The sequence below is a fragment of the Bombina bombina genome, chromosome 1 (genome assembly GCF_027579735.1).
Source record: "Bombina bombina isolate aBomBom1 chromosome 1, aBomBom1.pri, whole genome shotgun sequence".
Lineage (NCBI taxonomy): Eukaryota > Metazoa > Chordata > Amphibia > Anura > Bombinatoridae > Bombina > Bombina bombina.
Genome location: NC_069499.1, coordinates 341,126,484 through 341,148,853, shown reverse-complemented (window position 1 = coordinate 341,148,853; position 22,370 = coordinate 341,126,484). Strand labels below are relative to the sequence as shown.

Sequence of the window (22,370 nt, the reverse complement as noted above, 5' to 3'; positions counted from 1 at the left end):
GTTTTATACATCTGTTGTATACATGTCAATATTATCTTAGGGTTATTTGTCTAGTTAGGTATTACATATGAGCAGTATAATAATCTCATATTGTTTATATGGTTATTACTTTTAATAGATCTTATATGTGGGTGGTATAATAATAATTTATTTATATACTACACAAGGACAATTGTCCCATTACTATGGAGTTACACTGCTCTATACTTATAACATAGGTTGTTATGAAAGTGAAAAAACTAACTACTTATAAAAAAAAGGAATTAGATTATTGAAATACATCCTATTAGTGATGTTGTATACATGTTGTTTACTGTGTTCCGTGCTAAATAATATTGGATTTGAGTATACAAAGTAAGTCCTAAAACTTAAATAAATTAAAACAATTAAAATAGTATAGTGATCTAATTTGTGTACATAAAGTAAGTCCTAAAACTTAACTATAATTATAAAAAAATCAAATAGTGATCTGATTAGTGTATAATATAATATTAATACTTGTTATTGTGCTTATTTAACCAATGTAATCATATAAGTATATTATTAATACTTATTGTTGTGCATATTTAACTAATATAATCAGAGAATTATAGAAATTCAATTAATGTTACTAAGAACTAGAGGAAAAACCTCAAAAAACTGAGCAAAACCCGTGTGAAAGAAACTTAGTGCTAAAGTGTACAACTGTATGTTAATATAAATATCAAAAAACCCTAGAAAAAGAAAAAGATTTTGTTGGCCTTGTCATATATTTGACAGATTTGGGATAGTGGTAGAGAAATATCAGTAGGTATTTGTGGATTCTCTATTATGTTTCTGGAGTGATACTACAGATATACAAAATAATTATTGTGTTCATTAAGTCCGTGAGGCTGGACTGAGTTCATTAAAAAGATCCATCTGCTTTCTTGTTCTAATAGTCTGGTGGTTAGATCCCCACCTCTTATTCCAAGACTGATCTTTTGAATTCCTGCGCAGGTTAGTTTAGTGACTCTACTTTGATGTTTTTTCAGAAAATGATATGCTACCGAGGTGATATTTTTCTTATTTTGCAGATCTTTGGCAGCATTCTTGATATTTCGAATATGTTCCTGTAATCGTGTATGCAACTTTCGTGTTGTCATACCAATGTAGACCTTTGGGCAGTCACATTTGATCATATATATCACCCCTGTTGTGTTGCAGCTTATGTACGTTCTGATGTTATGTGTTTTGCCAAATCTGTCTTGTATTTTCAAAGTTTTGTGTATATATTTACAGCTTGAGCAAGTGCCGCAAGGATAAGAACCTTGGATTTTACTTTTTTTTTTATTTTTTTGTTCGCTGGTCATTGAAATGACTGGGGCTTATCATATCTTTTAAATTTTTGCTTCTTCTACTTTATCGCCCAAGAGTTCTTTTAGTGTAGAGTCAGATTGGTGTATTTGCCAGTGTTTATTTATTACATTAATTATTTTGTGACTGTTGGAATTATGTCAGAATAAGTCTGGTTTTACTCAGACTTTATCAGACTTTTTTGGTTTGGCTTTCAAAAGGTCTTTTCTTGTGGTTTTTCGTGCTCGCTTCTTTGCTCGTCTAATAGATGTAGTACTGTATCCTCGTTTTTTTAGTCTTGTTTCCAATTCTTGAGATCTATCTTTGAATAGAATGTCTTCAGAACAATTTCGCTTAGTTCTTAAAAATTCACCAATAGGGAGTGATTTGATAGTGCTTGGCGCATGTGCACTTGTACTATACAGTAACGTGTTTGTCGCAGTTGATTTTCTGTATAAATCAGTTCCTACTTGTCCATTTGGTTTTTTAAAAATCAATAAATCCAGAAATGGTACTTCTCTTTGGCTGGTGTGATAGGTCAATTTTATGTTTAAATCATTGGTGTTAAGTATTGACAGAAATTCATTAAGTTTTTCTTTTGGGCCCTCCCAAATGAATACAATGTCGTCCATATATCTCAACCACATCGGAATGTGTTGAGAATATTCATCATGGTTGTCGGTGAATACTACTGTTTGCTCCCACCAACCTAGGAATAAATTTGCATAGGTTGGTGCGCATGCTGTCCCCATTGCTGTTGTAAATAGTATTGTTATTAAATACAAAAAAGTTTCTTTTTAATACAAATTCGAGTAATGTCAGTATGAATTCATTGTGATTCTGATTTTCTTCAGAGGACATATCTAAATAGTATTTTACTGCTTGTAAACCTAATGTGTGACTGATACTTGTATATAGGGCCTCAACGTCAGCTGTGACCAACCAGGTATTATCTTTTAGCCACATATCCTCAAGATTTTGAAGAGCCTCCATGGTGTCTTTAATATAAGACGGTATCTGGGTTAAAAATTCCCGTAATCTTGAATCTACATATTTACTGGCTTTTTCTGTCAAATTGTCCATTCCCGACACAATGGGGCGTCCTGGAGGGTGTTGATTTTTGTGAACCTTTGGTATACAATAAATTGTAGAGATCTTTGGTTTGGTAACCGTAAGGAATTTTTTCTCTTTCGCTGTGATGATACCGCTCAATCTGGCATTCATTATTATGTTTTGATATTTGTCAAGAAAATCCTGTAAGGGGCATGACCACAATTTCTTGTAGCATGAAGTATCCTTTAATTGCCTCTCAACTTCTTGTAGGTACATATTATTTGGCCATAGTACTATATTACTGCCTTTGTCAGTTTGGCGTATGACAACATCATCCCAGTCCCTGGTCTCTGCCAAGGCTTGTTTCTCGTTGTTACTTAAATTTGAGGCTGGAGGATTCAGTGATAATTGTGCTATTTCAGTACAGACCACTTCATTGAATATTTGAATACATGGAGCGTTGGAAGCTTTTGGTATATAATTGGATTTATGTTTGAGATTGTTGCGCCAATTAGTTGATATCGGAAGGTCATTTTCAGATAAAAGGTCTTCTAGGTCTTGTAAACTATTTCTGTCCTGATCTGATAAATCTGATGTAGAGTTTTCTATTGCGTTATACTGTTTTTTCAGAAGTAGTTTTCTTAGGAATAAATGTACATCCTTAATAACATCAAATTTATCCAAGTTAGTACTAGGACAAAATGAAAGGCCCTTCGAAAGTACATTTATATGATCTTGAGATATAATTTTTAGGTTTCAATCCTCATTTTTGAGAATGGACTCGGGGCACGTTTGTAAGGTTTCGCTGCCTGGTTTCTCTCCTTGTTGTTTCTGGCGCGTGATACCCTATTGTTTCCCCCTCCCACCTCTTCTGGTGGCTCTGAATTGAAACTGTCCCCTTTCTAAAAAATCCTTTCTTTTTCAAGTATTTACCAATTTGGGGCTTTTCATTAGTTTAGAGGAACAAGATGGTTCTTCATTTGCTGAATCAGAGTCTTCTATTTCTGTATCTGAAATATCACTTTCCACAACTTGTACCCTATTTGAGGTATTTTTGGTGTTATTGGAAGTAAATCTCTTCTTCCATTTATAGACCCTTTTGTTCTGATAGTCTTCTAGATCTCTCAAATTTTCCTGTTTTAGTTTGTTTAATGTCTGATTCCTACTTTTCCAATTCTTGTTGGTATTTTTTATAGGCTGATTCAAAGTCTTAAATTCTCAAACACTTTCAGTTGTTCATTCTGAGTAGTTATTATTTCCTCAAGCCTGTCATATTCCGATTTATCGTGTTTTATGAGAATATTCATTAGTTTATTTGAACATTCAGAAAGGGCATCTTCCCATTCTGTGCCTAGTTCTGGATCTCTGAATTCGAATGCAGGAAATAACTGTATTCTGAGACCACGAGGAATTAGTTTTTTCTCAAGATATTTTTCAAAGAAATGATGGTTCCACCACACCTTGTCTTGCTTATATAAATTCTTGTGTAGGACTTTCAATACTTTATCTAATGTGTCAGAATTTACTTCGTTGGTATCTAATGGAGATTCACTGAATACCTCCTGAAGATCAGTTAATCTTTTTTTCTGTCTCAAAGCTCTGTCTAATTCAAGTTTAGTAGACATTTTATTTGGAAAATACGATTCCAGTTCAGTGTGCACTATTGGAAAAAGCCTACTTAATAGGCTGATTACAGAAAGCTATGGGAAGAGGGCCCAAAGGCACTACTGAGGGGTAAGAAAGGGAATATAGTAATGGATAATTACAACTGAGAGGAGTTAATATTCCTTCTCAGCAATTTTCTAAATAGTATGATTATTAAGTGCTATGTACAATACTAGACTACAAACCAACTTAGAGGTATGACCTCTAAAAAAAAGTAAGGGTGTGTTTCCAAGTTACTAAAAGTGTACCTACGCTCTTTACACTTCACAGATTATGTGAACTCTATGTACATGGTACATCACAATATACCATAACCACTTCAACTTGTGAACACCACACAATGTACACATATATTTATTACATAAGTATATCTAGTATTTTGTGATTGTCTTTGTACCACTATCAATATATATATATAATTCTTTGACCAATAGAATTCCATTTTTAGTGGTAATACCACACATATATGTACATAGTAGTTGGAACACCTAGAGCCATTAATTAGATACATTATTATCCTTGACCATATATAATCTCACCTCCAGTGGTATTCTTATTACTGTCCCCAATTAAATTGATTTAAGTGTCTGTATTTTTAATGTTATGTCTTACCATTTTTTAATAAGTCCCAATAAAAGTTATATTTCTCTTGTTAAGTGTATCCAGTCCACGGATAATCCATTACTTGTGGGATATTCTCCTTCCCAACAGGAAGTTGCAAGAGGATCACCCACAGCAGAGCTGCTATATAGCTCCTCCCCTCACTGCCATATCCAGTCATTCTCTTGCAACTCTCAACTAAGATGGAGGTCGTAAGAGGACTGTGGTGTTTTATACTTAGTTTATTTCTTCAATCAAAAGTTTGTTATTTTTAAATGGTACCGGAGTGTACTGTTTATCTCAGGCAGTATTTAGAAGAAGAATCTGCCTGCGTTTTCTATGATCTTAGCAGAAGTAACTAAGATCCTTTGCTGTTCTCACATATTCTGAGGAGTGAGGTAACTTCAGAGGGGGAATAGCGTGCAGGTTTTCCTGCAATAAGGTATGTGCAGTTAAAATATTTTTCTAGGGATGGAATTTGCTAGAAAATGCTGCTGATACCGAAGTAATGTAAGTAAAGCCTTAAATGCAGTGATAGCGACTGGTATCAGGCTTATTAATAGAGATACATACTCTTATAAAAGTGTATTTTAAAACGTTTGCTGGCATGTTTAATCGTTTTTTTACATATGTTTGGTGATAAAACTTATTGGGGCCTAGTTTTTTTCCACATGGCTGGCTTGAATTTTGCCTAGAAACAGTTCCCTGAGGCTTCCCACTGTTGTAATATGAGTGGGAGGGGCCTATTTTAGCGGGGGTTTTTTTGCACAGCAAAAATTACAGACACAGACATCCAGCTTCTTCCTGCATGATCCAGGACTTCTCTGAAGGGCTCAAAAGGCTTCAAAAGTCGTAAAAAGCCACAGTAGAGCTGTGGCAGTTGTGACTGTTTAAAAATGTTTTTGTCATTTGTTATTCTGTTTTTGGTACTAAGGGGTTAATCATCCATTTGCAAGTGGGTGCAATGCTCTGCTAACTTATTACATACACTGTAAAAATTTCGTTAGTGTAACTGCATTTTTTCACTGTTATTTCAAAATTTGGGAAAATTTGTGTTTCTTAAAGGCGCAGTAACGTTTTTTTATATTGCTTGTAAACTTGTTTTAAAGTGTTTTCCAAGCTTGCTAGTCTCATTGCTAGTCTGTTTAAACATGTCTGACACAGAGGAACCTACTTGTTCATTATGTTTGAAAGCCATGGTGGAGCCCCATAGGAGAATGTGTACTAAATGTATTGATTTCACCTTAAACAGTAAAGATCAGTCTTTATCTATAAAAGAATTATCACCAGAGGGTTCTGTCGAGGGGGAAGTTATGCTGACTAACTCTCCCCACGTGTCGGACCCTTTGCCTCCCGCTCAGGGGACGCACGCTTATATGGCGCCAATTACATCAGGGACGCCCATAGCGATTACCTTGCAGGACATGGCTGCAATCATGAATAATACCCTGTCAGAGGTATTATCTAGATTGCCTGAATTAAGAGGCAAGCGCGATAGCTCTGGGGTTAGGAGAGATACAGAGCACACAAATGCTGTTAGAGCCATGTCTGATACTGCGTCACAGTATGCAGAACATGAGGACTGAGAGCTTCAGTCTGTGGGTGACATCTCTGACTCAGGGAAACCTGATTCAGAGATTTCTAATTTTAAGTTTAAGCTTGAGAACCTCCGTGTATTGCTTGGGGAGGTATTAGCTGCTCTGAATGACTGTAACACAGTTGCAATTCCAGAGAAATTGTGTAGGCTGGATAGATACTATGCGGTGCCGGTGTGTACTGACGTTTTTCCTATACCTAAAAGGCTTACAGAAATTATTAGCAAGGAGTGGGATAGACCCGGTGTGCCCTTTTCCCCACCTCCTATATTTAGAAAAATGTTTCCAATAGACGCCACTACACGGGACTTATGGCAGACGGTCCCTAAGGTGGAGGGAGCAGTTTCTACTTTAGCAAAGCGTACCACTATCCTGGTTGAGGACAGTTGTGCTTTTTCAGATCCAATGGATAAAAAATTGAAGGGTTACCTTAAGAAAATGTTTATTCAACAAGGTTTTATTTTACAGCCCCTTGCATGCATTGCGCCTGTCACTGCTGCGGCGGCATTCTGGTTTGAGGCCCTGGAAGAGGCCATCCAGACAGCTCCATTGAATGAAATTATTGACAAGCTTAGAACGCTTAAGCTAGCTAACTCATTTGTTTCTGATGCCATTGTTCATTTGACTAAACTAATGGCTAAGAATTCCGGATTCGCCATCCAGGCGCGTAGGGCGCTATGGCTTAAATCCTGGTCAGCTGACGTGACTTCAAAGTCTAAATTACTCAACATTCCTTTCAAGGGGCAGACCTTATTCGTGCCTGGCTTGAAGGAAATTATTGCTGACATTACTGGAGGCAAGGGTCATACCCTTCCTCAGGACAGGGCCAAATCAAAGGCCAAACAGTCTAATTTTCGTGCCTTTCGAAATTTCAAGTCAGGAGCAGCATCAACTTCCTCCGCTTCAAAACAAGAGGGAACTGTTGCTCATTCCAGACAGGCCTGGAAACCTAACCAGTCCTGGAACAAGGGCAAGCAGGCCAGAAAGCCTGCTGCTGCCTCTAAGACAGCATGAAGGAACGGCCCCCTATCCGGAAACGGATCTAGTGGGGGGCAGACTTTCTCTCTTCACCCAGGCGTGGGCAAGAGATGTTCAGGATCCCGGGGCGTTTGAGATCATATCTCAGGGATATCTTCTGGACTTCAAAGCTTCTCCTCCACAAGGGAGATTTCATCTTTCAAGGTTATCACCAAACCAGATAAAGAAAGAGGCATTCCTAAGCTGTGTGCAAGACCTCCTAGTAATGGGAGTGATCCATCCAGTTCCGCGGACGGAACAAGGACAGGGATTTTATTCAAATCTGTTTGTGGTTCCCAAGAAAGAGGGAACCTTCAGACCAATCTTGGATCTAAAGATCTTATAAAAAATTCCTCAGAGTTGCATCATTCAAAATGGAAACTATTCGGACCATCCTACCCATGATCCAAGAGGGTCAGTACATGACCTCAGTGGACTTAAAGGATGCCTACCTTCACATACCGATTCACAAAGATCATCATTGGTTCCTAAGGTTTGCCTTTCTAGACAGGCATTACCAATTTGTAGCTCTTCCCTTCGGGTTGGCCACTGCCCCGAGAATTTTTACAAAGGTTCTGGGCTCACTTCTGGCGGTTCTAAGACCGCGAGGCATAGCGGTGGCTCCGTATCTAGACGACATCCTGATACAGGCGTCAAGCTTTCAAATTGCCAAGTCTCATACAGAGATAGTTCTGGCATTTCTGAGGTCGCATGGGTGGAAAGTGAACGTGGAAAAGAGTTCTCTATCACCACTCACAAGAGTCTCCTTCCTAGGGACTCTTATAGATTCTGTAGAGATGAAAATTTACCTGACGGAGTCCAGGTTATCAAAACTTCTAAATGCTTGCCGTGTCCTTCATTCCATTCCACGCCCGTCAGTGGCTCAGTGCATGGAAGTAATCGGCTTAATGTTAGCGGCAATGGACATAGTGCTATTTGCGAGCCTGCATCTCAGACCGCTGCAATTATGCATGCTAAGTCAGTGGAATGGGGATTACTCAGATTTGTCCCCTCTACTAAATCTGGATCAAGAGACCAGAGATTCTCTTCTCTGGTGGCTTTCTCGGGTCCATCTGTCCAAGGGTATGACCTTTCGCAGGCCAGATTGGACGATTGTAACAACAGATGCCAGCCTTCTAGGTTGGGGCGCAGTCTGGAACTCCCTGAAGGCTCAGGGATCGTGGACTCAGGAGGAGAAACTCCTCCCAATAAATATTCTGGAGTTAAGAGCAATATTCAATGCTCTTCTAGCTTGGCCTCAGTTGGCAACACTGAGGTTCATCAGATTTCAGTCGGACAACATCACGACTGTGGCTTACATCAACCATCAAAGGGGAACCAGGAGTTCCCTAGCGATGTTAGAAGTCTCAAAGATAATTCGCTGGGCAGAGTCTCACTCTTGCCACCTGTCAGCGATCCACATCCCAGGCGTAGAGAACTGGGAGGCGGATTTTCTAAGTCGTCAGACTTTTCATCCGGGGGAGTGGGAACTCCATCCGGAGGTGTTTTCTCAACTGGTCCATCGTTGGGGCAAACCAGAACTGGATCTCATGGCGTCTCGCCAGAACGCCAAGCTTCCTTGTTACGGATCCAGGTCCAGGGACCCGGGAGCAACGCTGATAGATGCTCTAGCAGCTCCTTGGTTCTTCAACCTGGCCTATGTGTTTCCACCGTGTCCTCTGCTCCCTCGACTGATTGCCAAAATCAAACAGGAGAGAGCATCGGTGATTCTGATAGCGCCTGCGTGGCCACGCAGGACCTGGTATGCAGACCTAGTTAACATGTCATCTCTTCCACCATGGACTCTGCCTCTGACATTCTGGAACTGAGTGATTTTCAATGCTCTTCTGGCCTGGCCTCAGTTGGCCTCGGCCCGGTTCATCAGATTTCAGTCGGACAACATATCGACTGTCGCCTACATCAATCATCAGGAAGGAACGAGGAGGTCCTTGGCAATGTCAGAAGTATCCAAGATCATTCAGTGGGCGGAGAACCACTCTCGTCATCTGTCAGCTATCCACATCTCAGGGGTGGACAACTGGGAGGTGGATTTTCTAAGCAGACAGACTTTCCATCCGGGCGAGTGGGAACTTCATCCGGAAGTATTCTCGAGTCTGATCCTCCAATGGGGTCAACCGGATTTGGATCTCACGGCATCTTGACAGAATGCCAAGCTTCCGAGGTACGGGTCGGAACTGATAGATGCTCTGGCAGTTCCTTGGTCCTTCAAGCTGGCTTACCTGTTTCCCCCGTTTGCTCTTCTTCCTCGGGTCATTGCTCAAATCAGAGGAGAGGGCTCCGGTGATCCTCAATGCTCCTGCCTGGCCTCGCAGGACTTGGTATGCGGACCTGGTAGGCATCTCGTCTCTACCACCCTGGAGACTTCCGTTGAGGAAGGATCTTCTCATTCAAGGTCCCTTCCTTCACCCAAATCTAGTTTCTCTGAAGCTGACTGCTTGGAGATTGATGGTTTGATTTCTTCTGTTATGTGTGATCAGTCCACGGGTTATCATTACTTCTGGGATATAACTCCTCCCCAACAGGAAATGCAAGAGGATTCACCCAGCAGAGCTGCATATAGCTCCTCCCCTCTACGTCAGTCCCAGTCATTCTCTTGCACCCAACGACTAGATAGGATGTGTGAGAGGACTATGGTGATTATACTTAGTTTTTATGACTTCAATCAAAAGTTTGTTATTTTAAAATAGCACCGGAGCGTGTTATTACTTCTCTGGCAGAGTTTGAGGAAGAATCTGACAGAGATTTTTTACTATGATTTTAACCGGAGTCGTTAAGATCATATTGCTGTTCTCGACCATCTGAGGGAGGTAAAGGCTTCAGATCAGGGGACAGCGGGCAGATGAATCTGCATTGAGGTATGTGGCAGTTTTATTTTCTGAATGGAATTGATGAGAAAAGCCTGCCATACCGTTAAAATGACATGTATGTATACACTTCAGTATTCTGGGGATGGTATTTCACCGGAACTACTGTGTTAAAGGTCACTAATCCTTTTAATAACTATTCTCATGTTAAACGTTTTTGCTGGAATGTAGAATCGTTTACATTGCTGAGGTACTGTGTGAATAAATATTTGGGCATTATTTTCCACTTGGCAGTTTTTTGCTTTAATTGTGACAGTTTCGTTTCTCTTCACTGCTGTGTGGGAGAGGGAGGGGCCGTTTTTGGCGCTCTTTGCTACGCATCAAAAAATTCCAGTCAGCTACTTTTATATTTCCTGCATGATCCGGTTCATCTCTGACAGATCTCAGGGGTCTTCAAACTTCTTTGAAGGGAGGTAAATTCTCTCAGCAGAGCTGTGAGAATTCTTATAGTGACTGTGTATAAAAAACGTTGTTTTGTTTTCTTATGTACAAATTTAATTAGTGTTGTTTTTTACTAATGGGAACAAACCTTTGCTAAAAGTTGTGTTGTTTTAAAGTTTGATGCAATAACTGTTTTTCAGTTCATTATTTCAACTGTCATTTAATCGTTAGTACCTCTTTGAGGCACAGTGCGTTTTTTTGCTAAAAAAGATTATAACCAAGTTGTAAGTTTTTTTGCTAGTGTGTTAAACATGTCTGACTCAGAGGAAGATATCTGTGTCATTTGTTCCAATGCCAAGGTGGAGCCCAATAGAAATTTATGTACTAACTGTATTGATGCTACTTTAAATAAAAGTCAATCTGTACAATGTGAACAAATTTCACCAAATAGCGAGGGGAGAGTTATGCCGACTAACTCGCCTCACGCGACAGTACCTGCATCTCCCGCCCGGGAGGTGCGTGATATTTTGGCGCCTAGTACATCTGGGCGGCCATTACAGATAACATTACAAGATATGGCTACTGTTATGACTGAAGTTTTGTCTAAATTACCTGAACTAAGAGGCAAGCGTGATCACTCTGGGGTGAGAACAGAGTGCGCTGACAATGCTAGGGCCATGTCTGATACTGCGTCACAGCTCGCAGAGCATGAGGACGGAGAGCTTCATTCTGTGGGTGACGGTTCTGATCCAAACAGATTGGACTCAGATATTTCAAATTTTAAATTTAAATTGGAGAACCTCCGTGTACTACTAGGGGAGGTCTTAGCAGCTCTCAACGATTGTAACACTGTTGCAATACCAGAGAAACTGTGTAGGTTGGATAAATACTTTGCGGTACCGGCGAGTACTGACGTTTTTCCTATACCTAAGAGACTAACTGAAATTGTTACTAAGGAGTGGGATAGACCCGGTGTGCCGTTCTCACCCCCTCCAATATTTAGAAAGATGTTTCCAATAGACGCCACCACTCGGGACTTATGGCAAACGGTCCCCAAGGTGGAGGGAGCAGTTTCTACTTTAGCTAAGCGTACCACTATCCCGGTGGAGGATAGCTGTGCTTTCTCAGATCCAATGGATAAAAAATTAGAGGGTTACCTTAAGAAAATGTTTGTTCAACAAGGTTTTATATTACAACCCCTTGCATGTATCGCGCCGATTACGGCTGCGGCAGCATTTTGGATTGAGTCGCTTGAAGAGAACCTTAGTTCCTCTACGCTAGACGACATTACGGACAGGCTTAGAGTCCTTAAACTAGCTAATTCTTTCATTTCGGAGGCCGTAGTACATTTAACCAAACTTACGGCTAAGAACTCAGGATTCGCCATACAGGCACGCAGGGCACTGTGGCTAAAATCCTGGTCAGCTGATGTTACTTCTAAGTCCAAATTACTTAATATACCTTTCAAGGGGCAGTCCTTATTCGGGCCCGGTTTGAAAGAAATTATCGCTGACATTACGGGAGGTAAGGGCCACGCCCTACCTCAAGACAAGGCCAAAGCTAAGGCTAGACAGTCTAATTTTCGTCCCTTTCGGAATTTCAAAACAGGAGCAGCATCAACCCCCACTGCACCAAAACAGGAAGGAGCTGTTGCTCGTTACAGGCAAGGCTGGAAGCCTAACCAGTCCTGGAACAAAAGCAAGCAGGCCAGGAAACCTGCTGCTGCCCCAAAGACAGCATGAACCGAGAGCCCCCGATCCGGGACCGGATCTAGTAGGGGGCAGACTCTCTCTCTTCGCCCAGGCCTGGGCAAGAGATGTTCAGGATCCCTGGGCACTAGAGATCATATCTCAGGGATACCTTCTAGACTTCAAATTATCTCCCCCAAGAGGGAGATTTCATCTGTCAAGGTTGTCAACAAACCAGATAAAGAAAGAAGCGTTTCTACGCTGCGTACAAGATCTGTTAACAATGGGAGTGATCCATCCGGTTCCGTGGTCGGAACAAGGACAAGGGTTCTACTCAAACCTGTTTGTGGTTCCCAAAAAAGAGGGAACTTTCAGGCCAATCTTAGATTTAAAGACTCTAAACAAATTCCTAAGAGTTCCATCGTTCAAAATGGAAACTATTCGGACAATCTTACCCATGATCCAAGAGGGTCAGTACATGACCACAGTGGATTTAAAGGATGCTTACCTTCACATACCGATCCACAAAGATCATCACCGGTATCTAAGGTTTGCCTTCTTAGACAGGCACTACCAGTTTGTAGCTCTTCCATTCGGATTGGCTACGGCTCCAAGAATCTTCACAAAGGTTCTGGGTGCCCTTCTAGCGGTACTAAGACCGCGAGGGATTTCGGTAGCTCCGTACCTAGACGACATTCTAATACAAGCTTCAAGCTTTCAAACTGCCAAGTCTCATACAGAGTTAGTTCTGGCATTTCTAAGGTCGCATGGATGGAAAGTGAACGAAAAGAAGAGTTCTCTCTTTCCTCTCACAAGAGTTCCATTCTTGGGGACTCTTATAGATTCTGTAGAAATGAAGATTTACCTGACAGAAGACAGGTTAACAAAACTTCAAAATGCATGCCGCGTCCTTCATTCCATTCAACACCCGTCAGTAGCTCAATGCATGGAGGTGATCGGCTTAATGGTAGCGGCAATGGACATAGTACCTTTTGCACGCCTACACCTCAGACCGCTGCAATTATGCATGCTAAGTCAGTGGAATGGGGATTACTCAGATTTGTCCCCTACTCTGAATCTGAATCAAGAGACCAGAAATTCTCTTCTATGGTGGCTTCATCGGCCACACCTGTCCAGGGGGATGCCATTCAGCAGGCCAGACTGGACAATTGTAACAACAGACGCCAGCCTACTAGGTTGGGGCGCTGTCTGGAATTCTCTGAAGGCTCAGGGACTATGGAATCAGGAGGAGAGTCTCCTTCCAATAAACATTCTGGAATTGAGAGCAGTTCTCAATGCCCTTCTGGCTTGGCCCCAGTTAATAACTCGGGGGTTCATCAGGTTTCAGTCGGACAACATCACGACTGTAGCTTACATCAACCATCAGGGAGGGACAAGAAGCTCCCTAGCAATGATGGAAGTATCAAAGATAATTCGCTGGGCAGAGTCTCACTCTTGCCACCTGTCAGCAATCCACATCCCGGGAGTGGAGAACTGGGAGGCGGATTTCTTGAGTCGCCAGACTCTTCATCCGGGGGAGTGGGAACTTCATCCGGAGGTCTTTGCCCAAATACTTCGACGTTGGGGCAAACCAGAGATAGATCTCATGGCGTCTCGCCAGAACGCCAAACTTCCTCGCTACGGGTCCAGATCCAGGGATCCGGGAGCAGTTCTGATAGATGCTTTGACAGCACCTTGGAACTTCAGGATGGCTTATGTGTTCCCACCCTTCCCGCTGCTTCCTCGATTGATTGCCAAAATCAAACAGGAGAGAGCATCAGTAATTCTAATAGCACCTGCTTGGCCACGCAGGACTTGGTATGCAGATCTAGTGGACATGTCATCCTGTCCGCCTTGGTCTCTACCTCTAAGACAGGACCTTCTGATACAGGGTCCATTCAAACATCAAAATCTAACTTCTCTGAAGCTGACTGCTTGGAAATTGAACGCTTGATTTTATCAAAACGTGGTTTTTCTGAGTCGGTTATTGATACCCTGATTCAGGCTAGGAAGCCTGTTACCAGAAGGATTTACCATAAAATATGGCGGAAATACCTATACTGGTGCGAATCCAAAGGTTACTCCTGGAGTAAGGTTAGGATCGCTAGGATATTGTCTTTTCTACAAGAAGGTTTAGAAAAGGGTTTATCAGCTAGTTCATTAAAGGGACAGATTTCAGCTCTGTCCATCTTGTTACACAGACGTCTGTCAGAAAATCCAGACGTCCAGTCCTTTTGTCAGGCTTTAGCTAGGATCAAGCCTGTGTTTAAAGCTGTTGCTCCACCATGGAGTTTAAACTTAGTTCTTAACGTTTTACAGGGTGTTCCGTTTGAACCCCTTCATTCCATTGATATAAAAATGTTATCTTGGAAAGTTCTGTTTTTAATGGCTATTTCCTCGGCTCGAAGAGTCTCTGAGTTATCAGCCTTACATTGTGATTCCCCTTATCTGATTTTTCACTCAGACAAGGTAGTTCTGCGTACTAAACCTGGGTTCTTACCTAAGGTAGTCACTAACAGGAACATCAATCAAGAGATTGTTGTCCCATCCTTGTGTCCAAATCCTTCTTCAAAGAAGGAACGTCTTTTACACAATCTGGATGTAGTTCGTGCCCTCAAGTTCTACTTGCAGGCAACTAAAGATTTTCGCCAAACTTCTTCCTTGTTTGTCGTTTACTCTGGACAGAGGAGAGGTCAAAAAGCTTCTGCTACCTCTCTCTCTTTTTGGCTTCGTAGCATAATACGTTTAGCCTATGAGACTGCTGGACAGCAGCCTCCTGAAAGAATTACAGCTCACTCCACTAGAGCTGTGGCTTCCACTTGGGCCTTTAAGAATGAGGCCTCTGTTGAACAGATTTGCAAGGCTGCAACTTGGTCTTCGCTTCATACTTTTTCCAAATTTTACAAATTTGACACTTTTGCTTCTTCGGAGGCTATTTTTGGGAGAAAGGTTCTTCAGGCAGTGGTTCCTTCTGTATAATGAGCCTGCCTATCCCTCCCGTCATCCGTGTACTTTTGCTTTGGTATTGGTATCCCAGAAGTAATGATAACCCGTGGACTGATCACACATAACAGAAGAAAACATAATTTATGCTTACCTGATAAATTCCTTTCTTCTGTTGTGTGATCAGTCCACGGCCCGCCCTGTTTTACGGCAGGTAAATATCTTTTAAATTATACTCCAGTCACCACTTCACCCTTGGTTACTCCTTTCTCGTTGATTCTTGGTCGAATGACTGGGACTGACGTAGAGGGGAGGAGCTATATGCAGCTCTGCTGGGTGAATCCTCTTGCATTTCCTGTTGGGGAGGAGTTATATCCCAGAAGTAATGATAACCCGTGGACTGATCACACAACAGAAGAAAGGAATTTATCAGGTAAGCATAAATTATGTTTTTGTCAAAACAAGGTTTTTCAGATGCGGTCATTGAGACCTTGGTTCAGGCTTGTAAGCCGGTAACTAGAAAAATTTACCATAAGATCTGGCGTAAATATGTTTTATTAGTGCGAATCTAATGGCTATTCATGGAGTAAGATTAGGATTCCGAGGATTTTAGCTTTTCTCCAAGAGGGATTGGAGAAGTGTTTGTCGGCTAGTTCCTTAAAGGGTCAGATTTTGGCTTTGTCGGTGTTACTACATAAACGTCTGGCAGGGGTTCCAGATGTTCAATCTTTCTGTCAGGCTCTGGTCAGGATCAGACCTGTATTTAAGCCTATTGCTCCTCCATGGAGTCTTAATTTGGTTCTTAATGTTCTTCAAGGGGTTCCATTTGAACCTATGCATTCCTTAGACATTAAACTACTGTCTTGGAAAGTTTTTTTTCTGGTTGCTATTTCTACTGCTCGTAGAGTGTCCAAGCTCTCTGCGTTGCAATGCGCTTCCCCTTATCTCATTTTTCATGCAGATAAGGTTGTCTTGCATACCAAGTTGGGTTTTCTTCCTAAGGTAGTTTCGGACCGAAACGTTAACCAGGAGATTGTTGTACCTTCGTTGTGCCCTAATCCTTCTTCTCAGAAGGAACGTCTTTTGCACAATCTTGATGTTGTTCGTGCCTTGAAGTTTTATTTACAGGCGACAAAGGATTTTCGTCAGTCTTCTTCTTTATTTGTTGTTTTCTCAGGGAAACGAAGGGGTCAAAAGCGACTGCTACTTCGCTTTCTTTTTGGTTGAGGAGTATCATTCGCTTTGCTTATGAAACCGCTGGGATGCAGCCTCCTGAGAGAGTTATGGCTCATTCTACTAGAGCTGTGGCTTCTTCATGGGCAATCGAGAATGAAGCATCTGTTGAACAGATTTGTAAAGCTGCTACTTGGTCCTCGCTTCACACTTTTTCTAAATTCTACAAATTTGATACTTTTGCCTCAGCTGAGGCGGCTTTTGGGAGAAAGGTTCTTCAAGCAATAGTGCCTTCTGTTTAGGTATCCTGTCTTGTCCCTCCCGTATCATCTGTGTCCTCTAAGCTTGGGTATTGTATCCCATAAGTAATGAAGATGATCCATGGACTCGTCATGTCCTTAAGAGGAAAAGAAAAATTATTCTTACCTGATAAATTTGTTTCCTCTTGGACATGACGAGTCCACAGCCCGCCCTGTCTGTTTAGACAGGATGTTATTTATTTATTTTTTCTAAACTTCAGCCACATCTGCACCTTTGGTTTTTCCTTTCTCTTCCTAACTTCGGTCGAATGACTGGGTTGGAGGGGAAGGGAGGGACTATTTAACAGCTTTGCTGTAGGTGCTCTTTGCCGCCTCCTGCAGGCAAGAGGAGAATATCCCATAAGTAATGAAGATGATCCGTGGACTCGTCATGTCCAAGAGGAAACAAATTTATCAGGTAAGAATAAATTTTCATATATATATATATATATATATATATATATATATATATATATATATATATATACATACATACAACCCAAAGTATTGATCTTAGGCCCATTTTGGTATATTTCATGCCACCTTTTCACTGCCAAATGCGATCAAATAAAAAAAAACAAAAAAAAAAACGTTAACTTTTTAACAAACTTTAAGTTTCTCACTGAAATTATTTACAAAAAGCTTGTGCAATCATGGCACAAATGGTTGTAAATGCTTCTCTGTGATCCCCTTGCTTCAGAAATAGCAGACCTATTAATTGGCTTTGCCATTGCTTTTTGGTAGTTAGTAGGCTGCTAATTGCAGCTGCGCACCATACATCATTATTCCCAGCAGTGAAGGGGTTAAACACATGTAGCTTGTAAGGTTAATTTTAGCTTTATTGTAGAGATTACCCTCCCACCTGACACTTCCCATCCCTTGATCCCTACCTGATCCCTCTCAAACAGCCCTCTTCCCTTTGCCACTCCCCAATGGTCACCCCCATCTTAAGTACTGGCAGACTGTCTGTCAGTATGCAGTTTTACACTTTGTTTTTGTTTGTTTTTTCTTTAGTGTAGCTGCCCAACTTCTCCCCCTTCCCTTATTTACTCCCTCCCCCTCCAAGATCCTTTCCCTACCCTCTAATCATCCCCTCCACAAAAGGATTCCTTCTCCCTCTTTTTTTTCTTCTTCTTTAGTGTAATGATCCCACCCTTTCCCGCCCCCCCCCCCCCTCCTAACCCTTCCACACCATCAACAATTGTCACCACCGTTGCCCAATGCAGGGATGGACACAGTGTGTCCCTCTCTGCATCGGTTACTCTGCAAGTTTATTTCTGCACTGCCCCACTCAGGCATGCAGAAATAGCACAATTATGCTACTTTTAGCGAGATTGCGGCAGAGAGAGGCCTTGGACAGCAGTGTCGTACAGGTTACACTGGTCCTTTAAGTGCTTAATGACCAGTGCTGCACAGGGAACGGCGCTGGTCGTTAAGGGGTTAAATATGTATATGTATGTAACCACACCAGTATTGTGTTTTTCCCTTATAGATTACATCTGAGTCAACAGCGAAAGACTTGGTCAAGGGGAACCATATAAACATGCAACTAATTTTGTGTTAACATATAAAATGAAGTCTTTCCCTGAATGTGAAGAAATCCTAGTTTAAAAGTAAATTATTCTAAAATGTTTTCTTTCGTGTATATATAATAGAACAGCAGTTAAAGGGACACTCAAGCCAAAATTAAACTTTCATGATTCAGATAGATAGAGCATGCCATTTTAAACAACTTTCCAATTTATGTGTAAAACTCAACTGGCTGATTGGAAAACATTGATTTATTTAGGACAAACATCCATTTAAAACAAAAGAATTTACATACATATTTTTTTTTTTAAATGGTATAGAGAACATTTTTGAGTATCCTATTCCTTTAAGTCAAATTTTTTTTTAACCTAATTCTCTCTTCTCTCCCCCCCCCCCCCCCCTCTTTTTTTTCTTTCTTTTCTTTCTTTCTTTCAGTTTTTCCAATTTGGGCAATACCTGTTACATGAATTCCATCTTACAATCCCTGTTCTCTCTGCAGTCATTTGCCAATGACCTACTTAAACAAGGAATCCCATGGAAGAAAATTCCTGTTAATGCATTAATACGGTAATGGCATTTATATTTTTATTTATTTATATATATATGTGTGTGTGTGTATGTATATATATGTATGTGTGTATGTGTGTATGTGTATGTGTGTTGTGTGTATGTATGTTTTTTTTTTTATTATTTGTATAGCGCCGCAAAATTCTATAGCGCTGGGTACAATGATAGGGGTATACACTGACAAGGATTTTTGGTAAAATACAAAAGTAAACAAATCTAGTACAGGAGGAAGAGGGCCCTGCTCCGGAGAGCTCACAGTCTACAGGTTTAGGGTGCAGAGACATAAGGTTTGAGTAGCTTGTCACATCAGTTGTAGTTATTTTGGTTAGGATGAGAGATGGAGGAGAGATGGTAAGCCTCTCTGAATAGGTATGTTTTTCAAGGAGAGTCTGAAGCTTTACAAGGTTGGAGACAGTCTTATTGAGCAGGGTAGAGGGTTCCAGAGGACAGGAGCAGCACGTGAGAAGTCTTGGAGACAAGAGTGGGACGTAGAGATAACAGGAGTGGAGAGACGTATGTTAGAGATTGATCGAAGAGGACAGGATGGGGAATATTTCAAGATGAGAGAGGAAATATAGTTGGGAGTTAGACTGTGGAGTGCTTTGTAAGTTAGCGTTAATACTTTAAATTGTATTCTGGAGTGTATGAGGAGCCAGTGTAGAGACTGGCAGAGCAGCTAATGTAGATTGGTGGATGAGTCTAGCAGAAGCATTCGTAATAGATTGGAGGGAGGAGATGCAGTGTTTTGGAAGGCCATTTAGAAGTAGGTTTTAATAATCAATGCGTAACAAAATGAGGGAATTAGTATTTCTTTTTAATGACACAATGAGTCCACGGATCATCTTAATTACTATTGGGAATACCACTCCTGTCCTGCAGGAGGCGTTAAAGAGCACCACAGCAAAGCTGTTAAATATCACCTCCCTTCCTTCCCAACCCAGTCATTCTCTTTACCTACGTTAAGTGCAAGGAGGTGGTAAATTAGGTGTTATGCACGGGGCAGGAATGGGGACTATGCAAATTTATCTCCTCAGATAAATCTGGATCAAGAGACCAGAGACTCTCTCTTCTTTGGTGGTTGTCGCCGGATCATCTGTCCCAGGGAACTTGTTTCCGCAGACCCTCGTGGATGATAGTGACAACGGACGCCAGCCTTCTGGGCTGGAGTGCAGTCTGGAATTCCCTGAAGGCTCAGGGTGTTTGGACTCAGGTGGAGTCTCTACTTCCAATCAATATTCTGGAACTGAGAGCAATATTCAATGCGCTTCAGGTGTGGCCTCAGTTGGCTTTGGCCAAATTCATCAGATTCCAGTCGGACAACATCACGACTGTGGCATATATCAATCATCAGGGGGGAACAAGGAGTTCTTAACGATGATAGAAGTATCCAAGATAATCCGATGGGCGGAGACCCACTCTTGTTATCTGTCGGCAATCTACATCCCAGGAGTAGAAAATTAGGAGGCGGATTTTTAACGTCGTCAGACTTTTCATCCTGGGGAGTGGGAACTCCATCCGGAGGTGTTTGCTTCATTGATTCACAAATGGGGCAGACCGGAACTGGATCTGATGGCATCTTGTCAGAATGCCAAGCTTCCACGTTACGGATCCAGGTCAAGGGATCCCCAGGCCGAACTGATAGATGCTTTGGCAGTGCCTTGGTCGTTCAGCCTAGCTTATGTGTTTCCACCGTTTACTCTCCTTCCACGCGTGATTGCTCGAATAAACAGGAGAGAGCTTCAGTAATCCTGATAGCGCCTGCGTGGCCACGCAGGACTTGGTATGCGGATTTAGTGGACATGTCCTCTCTGCCACCGTGGAAACTTCATTTGAGACAGGACCTTCTCTTTCAAGGTCCTTCAACATCCAAATCTAATTTCTCTGCAGCTGACTGCGTGGAGATTGAACGCTTGATTTTATCTAAGCGAGGATTCTCTGATTCGGTCATCAATACTTTGATACAGGCTAGAAAGCCTGTCACTAGAAAAAACTATCATAAGATATGGCGTAAATATCTTTATTGGTGTGCATCCAAGGGTTACTCATGGAGTAAAGTTAGGATTCCCAGGATTCTGTCTTTTCTCCAAGAAGGATTGGAGAAAGGGTTATCAGCAAGTTCTTTAAAGGGACAAATTTCTGCTTTGTCAATTTTGTTTCATAAACGTTTGGCAGATGTGCCAGATGTTCAGTCTTTTTGTCAGGCTCTAACTAGAATTAAGCCTGTAATTAGACCAATTACTCCTCCCTGGAGTTTGAATTTAGTTCTTCGAGTTCTTCAAGGGGTTCAGTTTGAACCTATGCATTCCATAGATATTAAATTGTTATATTGGAAAGTTCTGTTTTTAGTTGCTATTTCTTCTGCTCGAAGAGTTTCTGAGCTTTCAGCGTTAGTGTGATTCGCCTTATCTCATATTTCATTCTGATAAGGTGGTTTTACGTACCAAACCAGGTTTTCTTCCTAAGATTGTTTCAAATAAGAATATTAATCAGGAAATTGTTGTTCCTTCCTTGTGTCCTAATCCTTCTTCTAAGAAGGCGCGTCTGTTACATAACCTAGACGTGGTCCGTGCCTTAAAGTTTTACTTACAGGCAACTAAGGATTTCCGTCAATCATCTTCATTATTCATTGTTTGTTCTGGAAAGCGTAGGGGTCAGAAAGCTACAGCTACCTCTCTTTCTTTTTGGCTGAGGAGTATCATCCGCCTGGCATAAGAGACTGCTGGACAGCAGCCTCCTGAAAGAATTACGACTCATTCTACTAGGACTGTGGCTTCCACATGGGCTTTTAAAAACAATGCCTCTGTTGAACAGATTTGTAAGGCTGCGACTTGGTCGTCCCTTCATACTTTTTGCAAATTTTACAAATTTGATACTTTTGCTTCCTCTGAGGCTGTTTTTGGGAGGAAAGTTCTTCAAGCAGTGGTGCCTTCCGTTTAGGTTCCTGTCTTGTCCCTCCCTTTCATCCGTGTCCTGTAGCTTTGGTATTGTATCCCACAAGTAAGGATGAAATCCGTGGACTCGTCGTATTTTGTAGAAGAAAAGGAAATTTATGCTTACCTGATAAATTGATTTCTTCTACGATACGACGAGTCCATGGACCTCCCTGTCAATTTAGACAGATTATATTTTTTATTATTTACAACTTCAGTCACCTCTGCACCTTTTAGCTTTTCCTTTCTCTTCCTAAAACCTTTGGTCGAATGACTGGGGGTGGAGGGGAAGGGAGGATCTATATATACAGCTCTGCTGTTGTGCTCTTTGCCACTTCCTGTTAGCAGGAGGTTAATATCCCACAAGTAAGGATGAAATCTGTGGACTTGTCGTATCGTAGAAGAAATCAATTTATCAGGTAAGCATAAATTTCCTTTTTATAATTTAGATATAGCATGCAATTTTAAGCAACTTTCTAATTTACTCCTATAATGTTTTTTCTTCATTCTCTAGCTATCTTTATTTGAATGTAAGCTTTGGAGCCTGCCCATTTTTGGGGTAGCACTTGCTAATTGGTAGCTACATTTAGACACCAATCAAAGTGCTTTCCAGGTAATGAACAAAAAAATAGGCTAGCTAAGAGGTTTCAATGGGATACCTAAGTGTGGAGAGGATGGAACTAAGATAAGAAAATGTTACTGTATATTATATGCTTCTCTGAATTTAGTT

General features: G+C 41.3%; 1 protein-coding gene across 1 annotated transcript in view; it reads left to right on the top strand.

Annotated features, from left to right (window-relative positions):
* The window catches only part of USP37 (ubiquitin specific peptidase 37), a 343,747-nt gene that overhangs the window by 90,124 nt on the left and 231,253 nt on the right, over positions 1-22,370 (top strand). Inside the window, exon 6 of the mRNA XM_053712385.1 lies at positions 18,579-18,710. Coding sequence (XP_053568360.1) covers positions 18,579-18,710 — 132 coding nt within the window. The remainder of the gene's footprint in view (positions 1-18,578; positions 18,711-22,370) is intronic.